This window comes from Caretta caretta, chromosome 12, assembly GCF_965140235.1.
Source record: "Caretta caretta isolate rCarCar2 chromosome 12, rCarCar1.hap1, whole genome shotgun sequence".
NCBI lineage: Eukaryota > Metazoa > Chordata > Testudines > Cheloniidae > Caretta > Caretta caretta.
Genome location: NC_134217.1, coordinates 39,716,830 through 39,729,421, shown reverse-complemented (window position 1 = coordinate 39,729,421; position 12,592 = coordinate 39,716,830). Strand labels below are relative to the sequence as shown.

The 12,592-nt window shown below is 43.1% G+C and overlaps 1 protein-coding gene across 9 annotated transcripts in view; it reads left to right on the top strand.

The window, feature by feature from the left end:
• Positions 1–12,592, top strand: part of GALNS (galactosamine (N-acetyl)-6-sulfatase) — a 66,739-nt gene that overhangs the window by 12,421 nt on the left and 41,726 nt on the right. For all 9 annotated transcript variants that reach the window (XR_007359297.2, XM_048870834.2, XM_075118470.1 and 6 more), the window contains 5 exons: positions 4,748–4,891; positions 6,654–6,720; positions 6,838–6,965; positions 7,797–7,936; positions 10,605–10,708. Coding sequence is in view for 8 of the 9 variants with exons in the window: in XM_048870834.2 (XP_048726791.1) it covers positions 4,748–4,891; positions 6,654–6,720; positions 6,838–6,965; positions 7,797–7,936; positions 10,605–10,708 (583 nt within the window). In the remaining variant the exon portion in view is untranslated. The remainder of the gene's footprint in view (positions 1–4,747; positions 4,892–6,653; positions 6,721–6,837; positions 6,966–7,796; positions 7,937–10,604; positions 10,709–12,592) is intronic.

Below are 12,592 nucleotides of genomic sequence, written 5' to 3'. Positions count from 1 at the left end.
GAGTTATGAATTTAAAAGCTTCCAGGCTCATCTTTTGAAGGTGTTTGTGCAGAGGACTGAGAGGTCAGACATGGAGTGATTGTTCTGTAAATAGTGTTTGCCCACAGATGATAGGGTGTTTTTGTCTTTTTATCATTTTTCTGTGTGAGTTCATTCGACAGCATAGTGACTGTCTGGTTTCAACCACACGGTTGCTATTGGGACATTTAGTGCACTGGATGAGGAAACCATATGTTGTGATCGGCATGTGTAGGAACCATAGATCTTGAAAGGTGTGTTGTGGGGGTGTTGATCATCGCAACAGGTGGACATATGTCTGCAGGTTTTGCATCTGTTGTTCTGGAAGGGTCTAGCGGTGTGTCCTGGTCTGTAGGGAGCTTGCCTCTGATGATGAGCTTGGCGGGGTTGGGGGCATTGTTTGAAGGCCAGAAGAGGGAGTTCAGGAAAGATTTCTTTCAACATGTGGTCCACATCAAGTATGGGTTGTAGTTGTTTGATGATACCCTGTATGGGTTCCAGTGTGGGGTGGTAAATGACAACTAGGAGTGTACAGTTGTGGGGGCGGAGGGGGAGTGTTTGCTGTATTGAAGAAGGTTCTTTTGGAGTATTTGGGTGGCCCATTCCATGATGTGATCTACTTCTCCGGCGGAGTGTCCTTGTGCGGTAAAGGTAGTTTTAAGTGTGCTGAGGTATGTATCCTGGACTTTCTCGATGGGGCATACTCTGTGGTATCTGAATTCCTGACTATGGGTGACAGATGTCTTGGTGTGTTTGGGTTGGTTACTGGATTGGTGAAGGTAGGTGTGGTGATCTGGGGATTTCTTATATATGTAGTTGTCTGTAGGGCTCCATTGTTGAAGTTGATCATGGTGTCCAGGAAGCTGGTGCTGGTGTGGGAATGTTTTAGGGAAAGTTTGATGGATGGGTGCTGGTTGTTGAAGTTGTAGTGGTAATCTTTGAGGGAGTTTAAGTCCTCTGTCCAGAGGATGAAAATATCATCATTGTATCTCAGATATATCATTGGTTTTGTGGTGCATTTGTCCAGAAATTCTTCCTCAAACTGACCCATGAAGAGGCTGGGCAAACACAAAGAAAACCTGCACAACACCTTCAAAAGACGAGCCTGGGAGCTTAAATTCATAACTCTGATAGACCCCAAAAATCATGGACTTAATAAAAAGAAAAGGAGTACTTTTGGCACCTTAGAGACTAATAAATTTATTTGAGCATAAGCTTTCGTGAGCTACAGCTCACTTCATCGGATGCATGCAGTGGAAAATACAGTGGGGAGATTTATATACATAGAGAACATGAAACAATGGGTGTTACCATACACACTGTAACAAGAGTGATCACTTAAGGTGAGCTATTACCAGCAGGAGAGCAGGGGGGAAAAAAGCCTTTTCTAGTGATAATCAAGGTGGGCCATTTCCAGCAGTTGACAAGAACGTCTGAGGAACAGTGGGGGGTTGGGGGAGGGGATAAACATGGGGAAATAGTTTTACTTTGTGTAATGACCCATCCACTCCCAGTCTCTATTCAAGCCTAAGTTAATTGTATCCAGTTTTCAAATTAATTCCAATTCAGCAGTCTCTCCTTGGAGTCTGTTTTTGAAGTTTTTTTGTTGAAATATTGCCACTTTTAGGTCTGTAATCGAGTGACCAAAGAGATTGAAGTGTTCTTCGACTGGTTTTTGAATGTTATAATTTTTGACATCTGATTTGTGTCCGTTTATTCTTTTACGTAGAGACTGTCCAGTTTGACCAATGTACATGACAGAGGGGCATTGCTGGCACATGATGGCATAGATCACATTGGTAGATGTGCAGGTGAACGAGCCTCTGATAATGTGGCTGATGTGATTAGGCCCTATGATGGTGTCCCTTGAATAGATCTGTGGACACAGTTGGCAACGGGCTTTGTTGCAAGGATAGGTTCCTGGGTTAGTGGTTCTGTTGTGTGATGTGTGGTTGCTGGTGAGTATTTGCTTCAGGTTGGGGGGCTGTCTGTAAGCAACGACTGGCCTGTCTCCCAAGATCTGTGAGAGTGATGGGTCGTCCTTCAGAATAGGTTGTAGATCCTTGATGATGCGTTGGAGAGGTTTTAGTTGGGGACTGAAGGTGATGGCTAGTGGCATTCTGTTATTTTCTTTGTTGGGCCTGTCCTGTAGTAGGTGACTTCTGGGTACTCTTCTGGCTCTGTCAATCTGTTTCTTCACTTCAGCAGGTGGGTATTGTAGTTGTAAGAATGCTTGATAGATAAAGACACTGGATTTATGGCTCACTATAAAAATCTGGAACGCACAAACCCTCCTTTTGTCCTTCAGTTGTGGAGGTGTTTACCACCCACTTCACCTTGAATGATCTCTTGCAACATGTGTTAACTCCTTATCTGTTCTACCCTGTAGTTACACTCTGAGCACTTTTCTTAGAGCTTCTCTCTCTCACCAACAGAAGTTGGTCCTATAAAAGATATTATCTCACTCCCCTTGTCTCTTTGAATTTTATGTTATCCTTGTAAATCTTCAGTCCCTCTGAATCTTGCCAAGTTCTTGGCCTCGGTGACATCCCAGGGCAGTGAGTTCTACAGTCATATTATGCTCAGTGTTGTTAAATGCAAAGTAATGCACATTGGAAAACATAATCCTAATTATACATATAAAATGATGGGGTCTAATTTAGCTGTTACCACTCAAGAAAGAGATTTTGGAGTCATTGTGGCTATTTCTCTGAAAACATCCAATTAATGTGCAGCAGCCATCAAAAAAGCTAACAGAATGTTGGAAATCATTAATAAAGGGATTGATAATAAGACACAAAATATCATATTGCCTCTATATAAATCCATGGTACACCCACATCTTGAATACTGCATACAGATGTGGTCACCCCATCTCAAAAAAAGATAGGTTTGAAATGAAAAAGGTTCAGAAAAGGGCAACAAAAATGATTAGGGACAGCTGGAACAGCTTCCATATGAGGAGAAATTAATAAGACTTGGACTTTTCAGCTTGGAAAAGAGACAAATAATGGGGGAATATGATCGAGGTCTATAAAATCATGACTGGTGTTGAGAAAGTAAATAAGGAAATGTTATTTACTCCTCATAACACAAGAACGAGGGGTCACCCAATGAAATTAATAGGCATTTGTTTAAAACAAACAAAAGGAAATATTTCTTCACACAACGCAGAGTCAACCTGTGGAACTCCTTGCCAGCGGATGTTGTTAAGGCCAAAATCATAACAGGGTTCAAAAAAGAACAAGATAAATTCATGGAGGATATATCCATTGATGGACCTTAGCTAAAATGAGCAGGAAAGCTGGGAATGAGCGACGGGATGAATCACTTGATGATGACCTGTTCTGTTCATTCCCCCTGGGGCACCTGGCATTGACCACTGTTGGAAGACAGGGTATTGGGCTAAATGGACCTTTGGTCTGACCCAGTATGGCCATTCTTATTATGTGTTGGGTGGTAAAAGTATTCCCCTTGCTCAGTTTTGAATTTACTGACTTTGAGTTTCATTGACTTCCCTCATTCTTGTGTTATGAGAGAGGGAGAACAGGAGCATCTAATCTACCTTCTCCAACTCATTTATTTATTTATTTATTTATTTTGTATGCTTTCCTCATATTCCTTCTTATTTGCCTCCTTTGTAAACTATCCCACTTTTTAAAATCTCTCTGCATATCAGATTTTCCGTTCCCCTAGTCACTGTGAAGATAGCGAGGGGTATTTTTGTTGTGGTGTGTGTGCGTATGTATGTGGGGATTCCACATGTAAAACAAGAGATATTTGTGGTTCTAATTTACACAGCCAGCGTGTGACTGGATCAGGAATCGTGAGGCTAAATTAGTGTCTGGTGTAATACCATTGATCTCATTGGGTTTACGCCAGGGACTAATTTAATCCAATGAGTGCACTTCCGGTCCCCAAATTTTAGAGATGATACAAAAGAGGGCAACAGAACCGATCCATGAGTTAAAGACAAAGACGTATGAGGAAAGACTGAAGTGACACATGCATGTTCAGCTAGAAATTTCTCCAGTTGAGACAGTGAGAGAATGACCATCTATAAATACTTTCACAAATGAAGGAAGTGAGTTATTCACAGTCCCAGAAGATGTGGAAGGAAAGGAGCAGTAGCCTGAAGCTAAAGAAAGAAAGTTTAAATTGCACATCCAGGACAATGCTGTTAACAGAAGCTTGCTTGTGTGTGGTGGGGGGGGGGGGGGGGCTGGCTTTCATATGTACATTCTAAGGGTCTCATTGCCATTTACACTAAAGCCCCATTACACCACTCTGGCAGCATAAAGGGCCTTAAAGTAAATGTAATTGTAAATTACACACACTTTGTGGCCCCTTTACACAATTTACTGGTGTAGAAGAGCTTTGGTGTAAATGAGACTTAAGCCCTAAATTAATTATTATATGTATTTTTGCTCTGTTCTGGGCAGCTCTACCTAAGGCACCATCATCACAAATAATCAACATGTTTAGAGAGAAGAGAAGTTGGACATTGACTTAATGAAGCTACTGGAACAGTGGCAGGGATTTCTGTAATCTCCTTGAATGCACGTTTTTGTCTAGTCATTATTTATTTGGCTATCTAGAGTACTGTAACTAATCGCTGAAGTTTTCCTTTAGCATCATTGAAAGATATTTCTTTCTACACAGTTCTGATAAGATTACTATTTACTCTTTTGCAATGGACTCCTGAACTCTTTGTGGCTTTTGTTCCTAGGCATCTGGGTCACAGACCCCAATTTCACCCCTTGAAGCATGGATTTGATGAATGGTTTGGATCTCCTAATTGCCATTTTGGACCTTACGATAACAAAGCCACCCCAAACATCCCTGTTTACAGGGACAGGGAAATGATTGGCAGGTAATTCAGCTGTTTGTTCCAGGGCTCATTTAAAAAAAATATTTTGGAAGTTGTCAACGGCTTGTTTTCTTTGCTTTCCCTGTGGTCTTACTCAGCTGTCCTGTGGTCTACTGAAAGATGAGCATTCAATCAGTAAGCTATCTTCAGTTAGGAGAGGCTGGATCAGACACAGCAGTAACACCATGGCTTGGTTGGATGGGCAGCAATCTCCAGAAACCTCACACCATGCCAAGAGTTATTGGACATGAGCGAAGGAAATGTCAGTCATCAGGGATGAACTGGTTCAAATCCAGTAACTCCCCACTTAACGTCCTCTCTCTTAACGTTGTTTCAATCTTATGTCCCTGCTCCATTACAGAACATGCTTGTTTAAAGTTGTTCAATGCTCCCCTATAATGTCGTTTGGCCACCTGCTTTGTCCACAGCTGGCAGCCCCCCTATGCACCCTCCCCCCAGCACTTCCCGCTTGCCGGTGGACCCTGCAGATCAGCGCCTTCCCCCTGCTCCCCCCACCTCCTGCTCGCGGCAACCAGCTGTCTTGCGGCTTTCAGAAGGCTGGGGGGAGAAGCGGGGATGCGGTAGGCAGCCTCCCCACTCCTTCCCCTGCCTCCTGAATGCTGGGTTAGGGTTAGAGCATTTGTCACTTGGAGTAGGAGATTTTTGCAGCTGAGAGGGCAAGTCAAGATGGGACACTTGGAGGAGTACGGTGTTGAATGAAGAAGGATCTTGGCAGCCAGAGGGAGTCAGAGCGTTTGTGTCTGGGCAATGCCTGCTCGATCTTCCAGCTTCCTTTCTCACTCCCAGATTTACCTTCTTATTGAGAGAGATCCACGATCCAGTGGTTAAAGCACAGGGATAAGAAACAAATTCCTGAGTTCTAAGCCTGTCTCTCATATTGTGTCTCAGTTTTCCCATCTGTAAAATGGGAACGTTAATAGTGCCCTACTTTTATGGGGTTGTTCATGTTTTTAAAGCACCTTGAAGATTATAAGCACTAGATCTGTGCTAAATTTTAGTCTGAACTCCTCAGCTGTTCCCTGCTGGGATCCTGGCATCCTCATCCCAACCTCAAAAGACGAACTTAAAGCCCAGCTGCTTTAGTGCTGGGCTTTTATCTGGCATCTTGCTTTTTAATGATGGAATGCTCTGGTGCTCAAGTGTGAAAGGCTTCAAAGGCCAGTGCACTTAAGGAAGGGAAAGGGAGTGCCCAAAATTCCCTTACATGCCAGAGTGTTCACATATTCAAACCAGGTATTGCACCAGGCATTTCTCACAAGCGATGCAGCTAACTTCAAGGGTGAATGTTGGCTGCCAGGGGTTGTGGCAGGCTAGAGAGCCAAGAACAAAGTGCATGTTGCTAAAATGTGCTCATGGACCACAAATAGGCCATTGCCGCTCTAACCCATCTCCCACAGGTGCTCATCCAACTATGCCTCTTTTGGAACATGATTCCATTCCCTTACTGAAGGCATTTTTATATCTCCCCTCCCTGTTTGTGGTAATCCTTTCTATGTTTTCATCGTGACATCCCACCATTGCCTCTGACCTTGCAATTTCACTATTCTCTCCTAACCTTAAAAAAAACATAATGAACTTCTTTTCAGTTTCTGAAGAGAAATGGCTGGTTACATACCTTGTGAGTCTCTGCCCTTTTGTTGAGTAACAACAATGACCTGCCCATACAAGTAATAGGGAAGAACAGCCCTTTTGTTCTGTGTTCCATGGGTATTAATTTTTTTCCCTGGTTCTGCTTTATTTTAAGATATTATGAAGATTTCAAAATTGATCTGAAGACAGGGGAAGCAAACTTAACTCAGATCTACTTACAGGTATTATACATTTTCTTTCAACTTTATAACCCACAGCCCTTTTTTATTACTTTTGGTTGAGAGTTTTAGGTGGCAGAGGATGATCCTGTTAACATTAATTTCTGTTGTCATTTACAGGAAGCTCTTGACTTTATTAGCAGGCAGCAATCCAGTCAACAGCCGTTCTTTCTCTATTGGGCTATTGATGCCACTCATGCTCCTGTTTATGCGTCCAAACATTTCTTGGGCACTAGCCAGAGAGGGTTGTAAGTCTCCTTTTATTTGATTTATGCTGCCTAGTGTGATAGTGGAAAACCACAGCAATATTTATTGGACTGAAGTAACATAGATCACTTGTTAAAAGTGTGTGTGCGTGCATGCGTGTGTAAATACACATACTAGGTAGCATGGAATTTCCTTTAGTATTTTTTTTTCCCAAAAAGACCGTGTCTAGTTTGATCTTTAATATATTTGTTGTAAGCCAAAGTAAAGATCATGTGACCCAAATGTAGGCGAAATCTAAGCTCCCTGGCCCACTGTGTGAGTGATGAAATGCTGTTCCGTGGAATGGGTGCTTTTGTTAGTCTCTTGACATAGTTTGATTAGAGCCTGGTTTAAAAGCCTATAAATCAGAACAGCAAACAGGCTCCACATCATGGAAAATGCAATTTACAGTGGGGGAAGGATAGCTCTGTGGATATAATGGACCTTGCTTTTAAGATCACAATTTCAAACTAGCGTCTATAAACAAAATTATTAGCCTCAGCTCATGGCAAAAGTGGCCTCTCCTTATACCTGGCTTCATTTATCTCAATTGCTGGTCTTTGTCCAAAAATGCTCAGATCTGAGCAAATTGGAGAGTCTGAATATCCAAGAGAGGCTGGTTTCTGCAGATTAAAAAGACATAAGTTACGAAGTGCACTGGTAAACTTCTATTATGGTACCTGATGTGTAGGTGAATTATTTCCCTCTTCAGCACAATTAATTCAGTATTCTTGTGGGCTGTAATGGAGTGCTTTATGTTCTGTAAGACTACCTGGTTTAAACTGTTTCTCCTCCTTTACTGGCTTGCATATTTGTAATCTCTACTGTCTCAGATATGGTGATGCAGTGCGAGAAATTGATGACAGCATTGGGAAAATCCTAAAGTCCCTTCAAAACCTGGGCATCAGTGAGAACACTTTTGTGTTTTTCACATCTGATAATGGAGCTGCTCTTATTTCAGCACCTAAACAAGGTAAGTGTCTAATGAACAGAGCTGGACCTCAAGCTCGGAAGTCCAGATCCAAACAGTCTCAGAGTTTGAAGACAAAGATATCTGAGGTTTTGGTTTGGTCCCTTGTATATACGAGAAGCTTTGAAGTTCAGGAGTGTTCAGCATTAGAATTCTGCCTCCAGTCCGTGCTTGTGTTAGTTGCTCACCTGGGCACACTCCTATTTAGACAAGCACATGTGCCTTCTGTACTGTGCCCCGGTGCTGATGGGTATTTTTTTTTTTTTACTCTTAAAAGCAGTACATTAGCTGCCTACCAACTGTATTTTTGCTCCCACCTTCTCTCTTAATCTGTTATTGGTAGTGTGTGTGCGGAAAGTGACATATACAGGGAAGTGCTAAGTCTCCTGTACTAGTTAATTAGAAAGACAAGTTAGAGGGCCATTATCAAATGCATATCTGAGTTTTCTGGATCATTATAAAAGATCCAGGAGTCCCAGTGTGTTTAGCTCTATGAAACGATATCAAGGAGAGTAAACGTTCCCTGCCATGGACAGCTTTGCTGCACTTCTCAGTTTTTCTCTTGTTTTCAAGCTAGTATCCTTGAGCAAACTGATTTTATTTCCCCCCCCCTTTTTTTTCCCATTTGGAGGTCAGGTAGTCTTGTGATGATCAGGCCACGAGATGGGAGGCTCCTAAGTTCTAACCTTAGCTGGGCCACTGAATCTGTGTGGCCTTGGGCAAAACACGTGACTCTCTGGGCTGTTCCTCGGTCAGTGCAGTTGTAAGGCTACATAAAAAGTGGGGACCTTCCCTGCCAACCAGCTGCTGTCTCTGAGCAGAGCTTTCCTGGGGAAATAAAATGTAATCTCGCTTTTGTCGTCATCATGTCTATCTCTAGTGAAACTCCTCTCTTAAAAGGGCACTAGAAAATCACTTGTCAGTCTGAAAATGTTCATCAAATCATAGAAATGTAGGACCGGAAGGGACCTCGAGAGCTCATTTAGCCCACCCACCTGTGCAGAGGCAGCACCAAGTTTCCCTAGATCAATGGTCACCAACCGATCGATTGCAATCGACTGGTCAATCCTGGAGACTCTCCCAGTCGATTGCGATCTCCAGTGGTGTAACGGGGCTGCTGCTAAGGCAGGCTTCTTGCCAGCCCCAGCTCCAGGCCACTCTCAGAAGCAATAGCACGCCCCTGCAGCTCCGGGGGGAGGAGAGAGGGCAGGCATCTCCGTGCGCTGCTTCTGCCTGCAAGCACCACCCCTACAGCTCCCATTGGAACTGTAGTCAATGGGACAGTGCCTGCAGAGTTGGGCAGTGCGCAGAGCCACATGCCCCCCACCAGGGGCCACAGGGGCGTGTTTGCCCCTTCCGGGAGCGGCATGGGCCTGGGGCAGGTAAGGAGCCTGCCTTAGCCCCGCTGCACCACCAACCAGGAGCTGCCCGAGGTAAGTGCCACCCAACTGGAGCTCACACCCTGAACCCCCTCCAGGAGACAGCACCCCATACCCCCTCTTGCACCCTTGACCCATCCCTAACCCCCTGCCGAGAGCCAGCACCCTGCACCCAACACTCTGCCCCAGCCTGGAGCCCCCTCCTGCATCCAAACTCCCTCCCAGAGCTTGCACCCCCTCACTGCCTCCTGCACCCCAACCCCTGGCCCCAGGCTCAGCCCAGAGCCCCCTCCAACACTGCAAAGCCCTCGGCCCCAGCCCAGAGCCCACACCCCCTCCCAACCCCCTGCCCCAGCCCGGTGAAAGTGAGTGAGGGTGGGGGAGAGTGAGTGATGGAGGAGGGCGGGGAATGAAGGGAGCAGGGCAGGGCTTCGGGGAAGGGGCGGGGCCTTGGGGAAGGGATGGGGTGGATCCTGGTTTGCCTTTAAATTCAAAAAGTGATCTTGGATGTAAGAAGGTTGGAGACCATCCCTGACAGGTGGTTGTCTAACCTGTTCTTAAAACCCTCCAGTGATGCGGTTTCCACAGTCTGCCTTGGTCACCTGTTCCAGTGCTTAACTATTCTTACAGTTAGAAAGTTTTTCCTAATATCTAACCTAAATCTCCCTTGCTGCAGATAAAGTTCATTCTTGTCCTGCCTCCAGTGGACATGGAGAACAGTTGATCATTGTTCTCTTTGTAAGAGCCCATAATGTATCTGAAGACTTATCAGGTCTCCGCTCAGTCTTTTCCCAAGACTAAACATACCCAGTTTTTTTAACCTTTCCTCACAGGTCAGGTTTTCTAAATCTTTTATCATTTTTGTAGCTCTCATTTGGACTCTCTCGTTTGTCCAGGTCTTTCTAAAAGTGTGTCATCCAGAACTAGAGACAGTACTCCAGCTGAGGCCTCACCAGTGCCGAGTAGAACAAGACAGTTACTGCCCATATCTTAGATCCGACACTCCTGTTAATACACGCCAGAATGATACTGGCCTTTTTTGCACCTCTATCCCATTGTTGACTCATATTAAATGTGTGATCAATTTTTACCTCTTTCACTCACAAGAAACATTTAAGATTCCTATAAATGAAAGAAGTTAGCAAAAAAATCTTTTTGGTTTGTTTCCTTTGTGCATTTGATAGCATTCCCTATCTAGTCTACTAATCTGTCAGTTTCTCCCCTGCTGAAAAGACCTTCACAAGCATCCACAGGAAAAACATGATCATGTTTATCAATTTTCTTTCCTGTAGGAGGTAGCAATGGTCGCTTTCTGTGTGGTAAACAAACCACTTTTGAAGGTGGGATGAGGGAGCCAGCTATTGCTTGGTGGCCAGGCCAGATACCTGCAGGACACGTAAGTATCTGGCCTTAACAATTTTAGGCCCAATCCAATGACAGCTGAAGTCAATGGAAGGAGTCCCATTGGCTTCAATGGTCTTTGGTTCAGGGCTCTTAGCACGTTCTCAATGGAATCACTGTGTCAAAACCTGGGATCTAATTAAGTAAAGAATTGGTTGATGTATATCATAAGATCAGTTAATTACATTATTGCAATCTTATACCATGAATGTACATGACTGGATTTTTTATGAACACCAAAGGCTTTGACTTTAGCTAGCAGGTACCTTTTTGTTTTCCTGGTCTGTTTAACCCCTTCACTTTTGTTGGATCAGACCTCTGAATTTTTAGTGGCGTATCGATGCAATCAAATGGAATGCAAGGACATTCCAGTTAATGTGTGTCCTGCTGCAGTGGAGGAACATGCTTTCTGGACATATTCTGTGTCTCCTGCAGCATCGAGTGATTTTAAACCTGACACTTCTGTTTTCTGTGGCTAGATAGCAGTTTCACTCAGGGAGGTAGAACACCACTTCTTTAGATGCATCTGAAGAAGTGGTGGTTTACCCATGAAAGCTTATGCCCAAATAAATCTGTTAGTCTTTAAAGTGCCACCAGACTCCTTGTGTTTTTGTGGATACAGACTAACATAGCTACCCTCTGATATCAGGGAGGTAGGTCTGTGTACCAGAATGTATCTATTTCCTGCCTGCACAAAGATTAAAATGATACTCATTCTAAAATAATCCTCAGGTGGTAATACCAGCATGTGCAGGAAATTCTCCCAGTACTCATTAAAGAAAGATCTAATCAACTCTCCATGCAGCAGGATTCCTGTTAAATAATATGCATTCCCTCCCCTTTGTAGATGTCTTTTATTCAGAAAGAAGTGATACTTCCTCAACTCGACACTGTGCCCAAGATCGCAAAATATTTATAATATTTATTTTTATAATTTACATTCCTTTTCAATGTTGTAAATCCGTTAAATCAGATAAAGATCATTTATAGAGCATATTTAGAGGCCACTGTCAATTTGGCTTAAAATTTGGAGCACAAGAGTGATTTGAGTTTGTCATTTTTAAAGGTTTTACAAAACCTAATAGGAATGTTTTTATGATTCTTTAAAATTTGAAATGAAAACAGTTTATTGTTTGAATTTAAACATTCCCATGAAGTCCTTGCAAGCCAAGCATAAGTAACCTTGGACTAGTGCATGAGAACACGAAATGGAAACTGACTATTTTGTTTTGTATGTACAAACTGAGTAAAGTGCCAAAAGTAAACAACCATCATAAATGGGGACAGGTACATTAGATATGAAAAAATAACTCTAAGATATAATTAGGAACAAAGGCAAGGAAATTTTTTTTTGCAATAACTTAACAACAGTAATCTTGTACATGCAGTATAGCTAGCTATTTTATGTGATGGTAAGAAGTGTTTGCCACAGATTGGAGCTCAGTGTGGTAGTTTGTGGTGAATTGCTTGTTGTTTTAGAAACAGCTGAAAGTTTAACCTAAATTTGTATGATCAACCATTTATGTATGGTTAACACATTGGCACCGAATGAGGTGCCATACTACCATGGGTGCACACACAAAGGCCCCGGTTTGGGAAGCTACCTCTATTTAGAAAAGCTCTTATGTATATGATTAACTTTAAGCACATGCTTAAGTTGTCTTATAAGACAGATTCTCAGCTGGTGTAAATCGTCGAGCTCCATTGATGGATCTGCCTTACTTGATTTTAATAACACTTGAGTAAATGCTTAACTTTAGGCATACACTTAATTCCTTGCTTGATTTGGCCTCATTTCAGGAAACTGGCCACCAAATGGTTACATGTATAGCGGTCTGATCCTGAGAGAGGTTATGATCCCACAATTCCCACTGGGCTC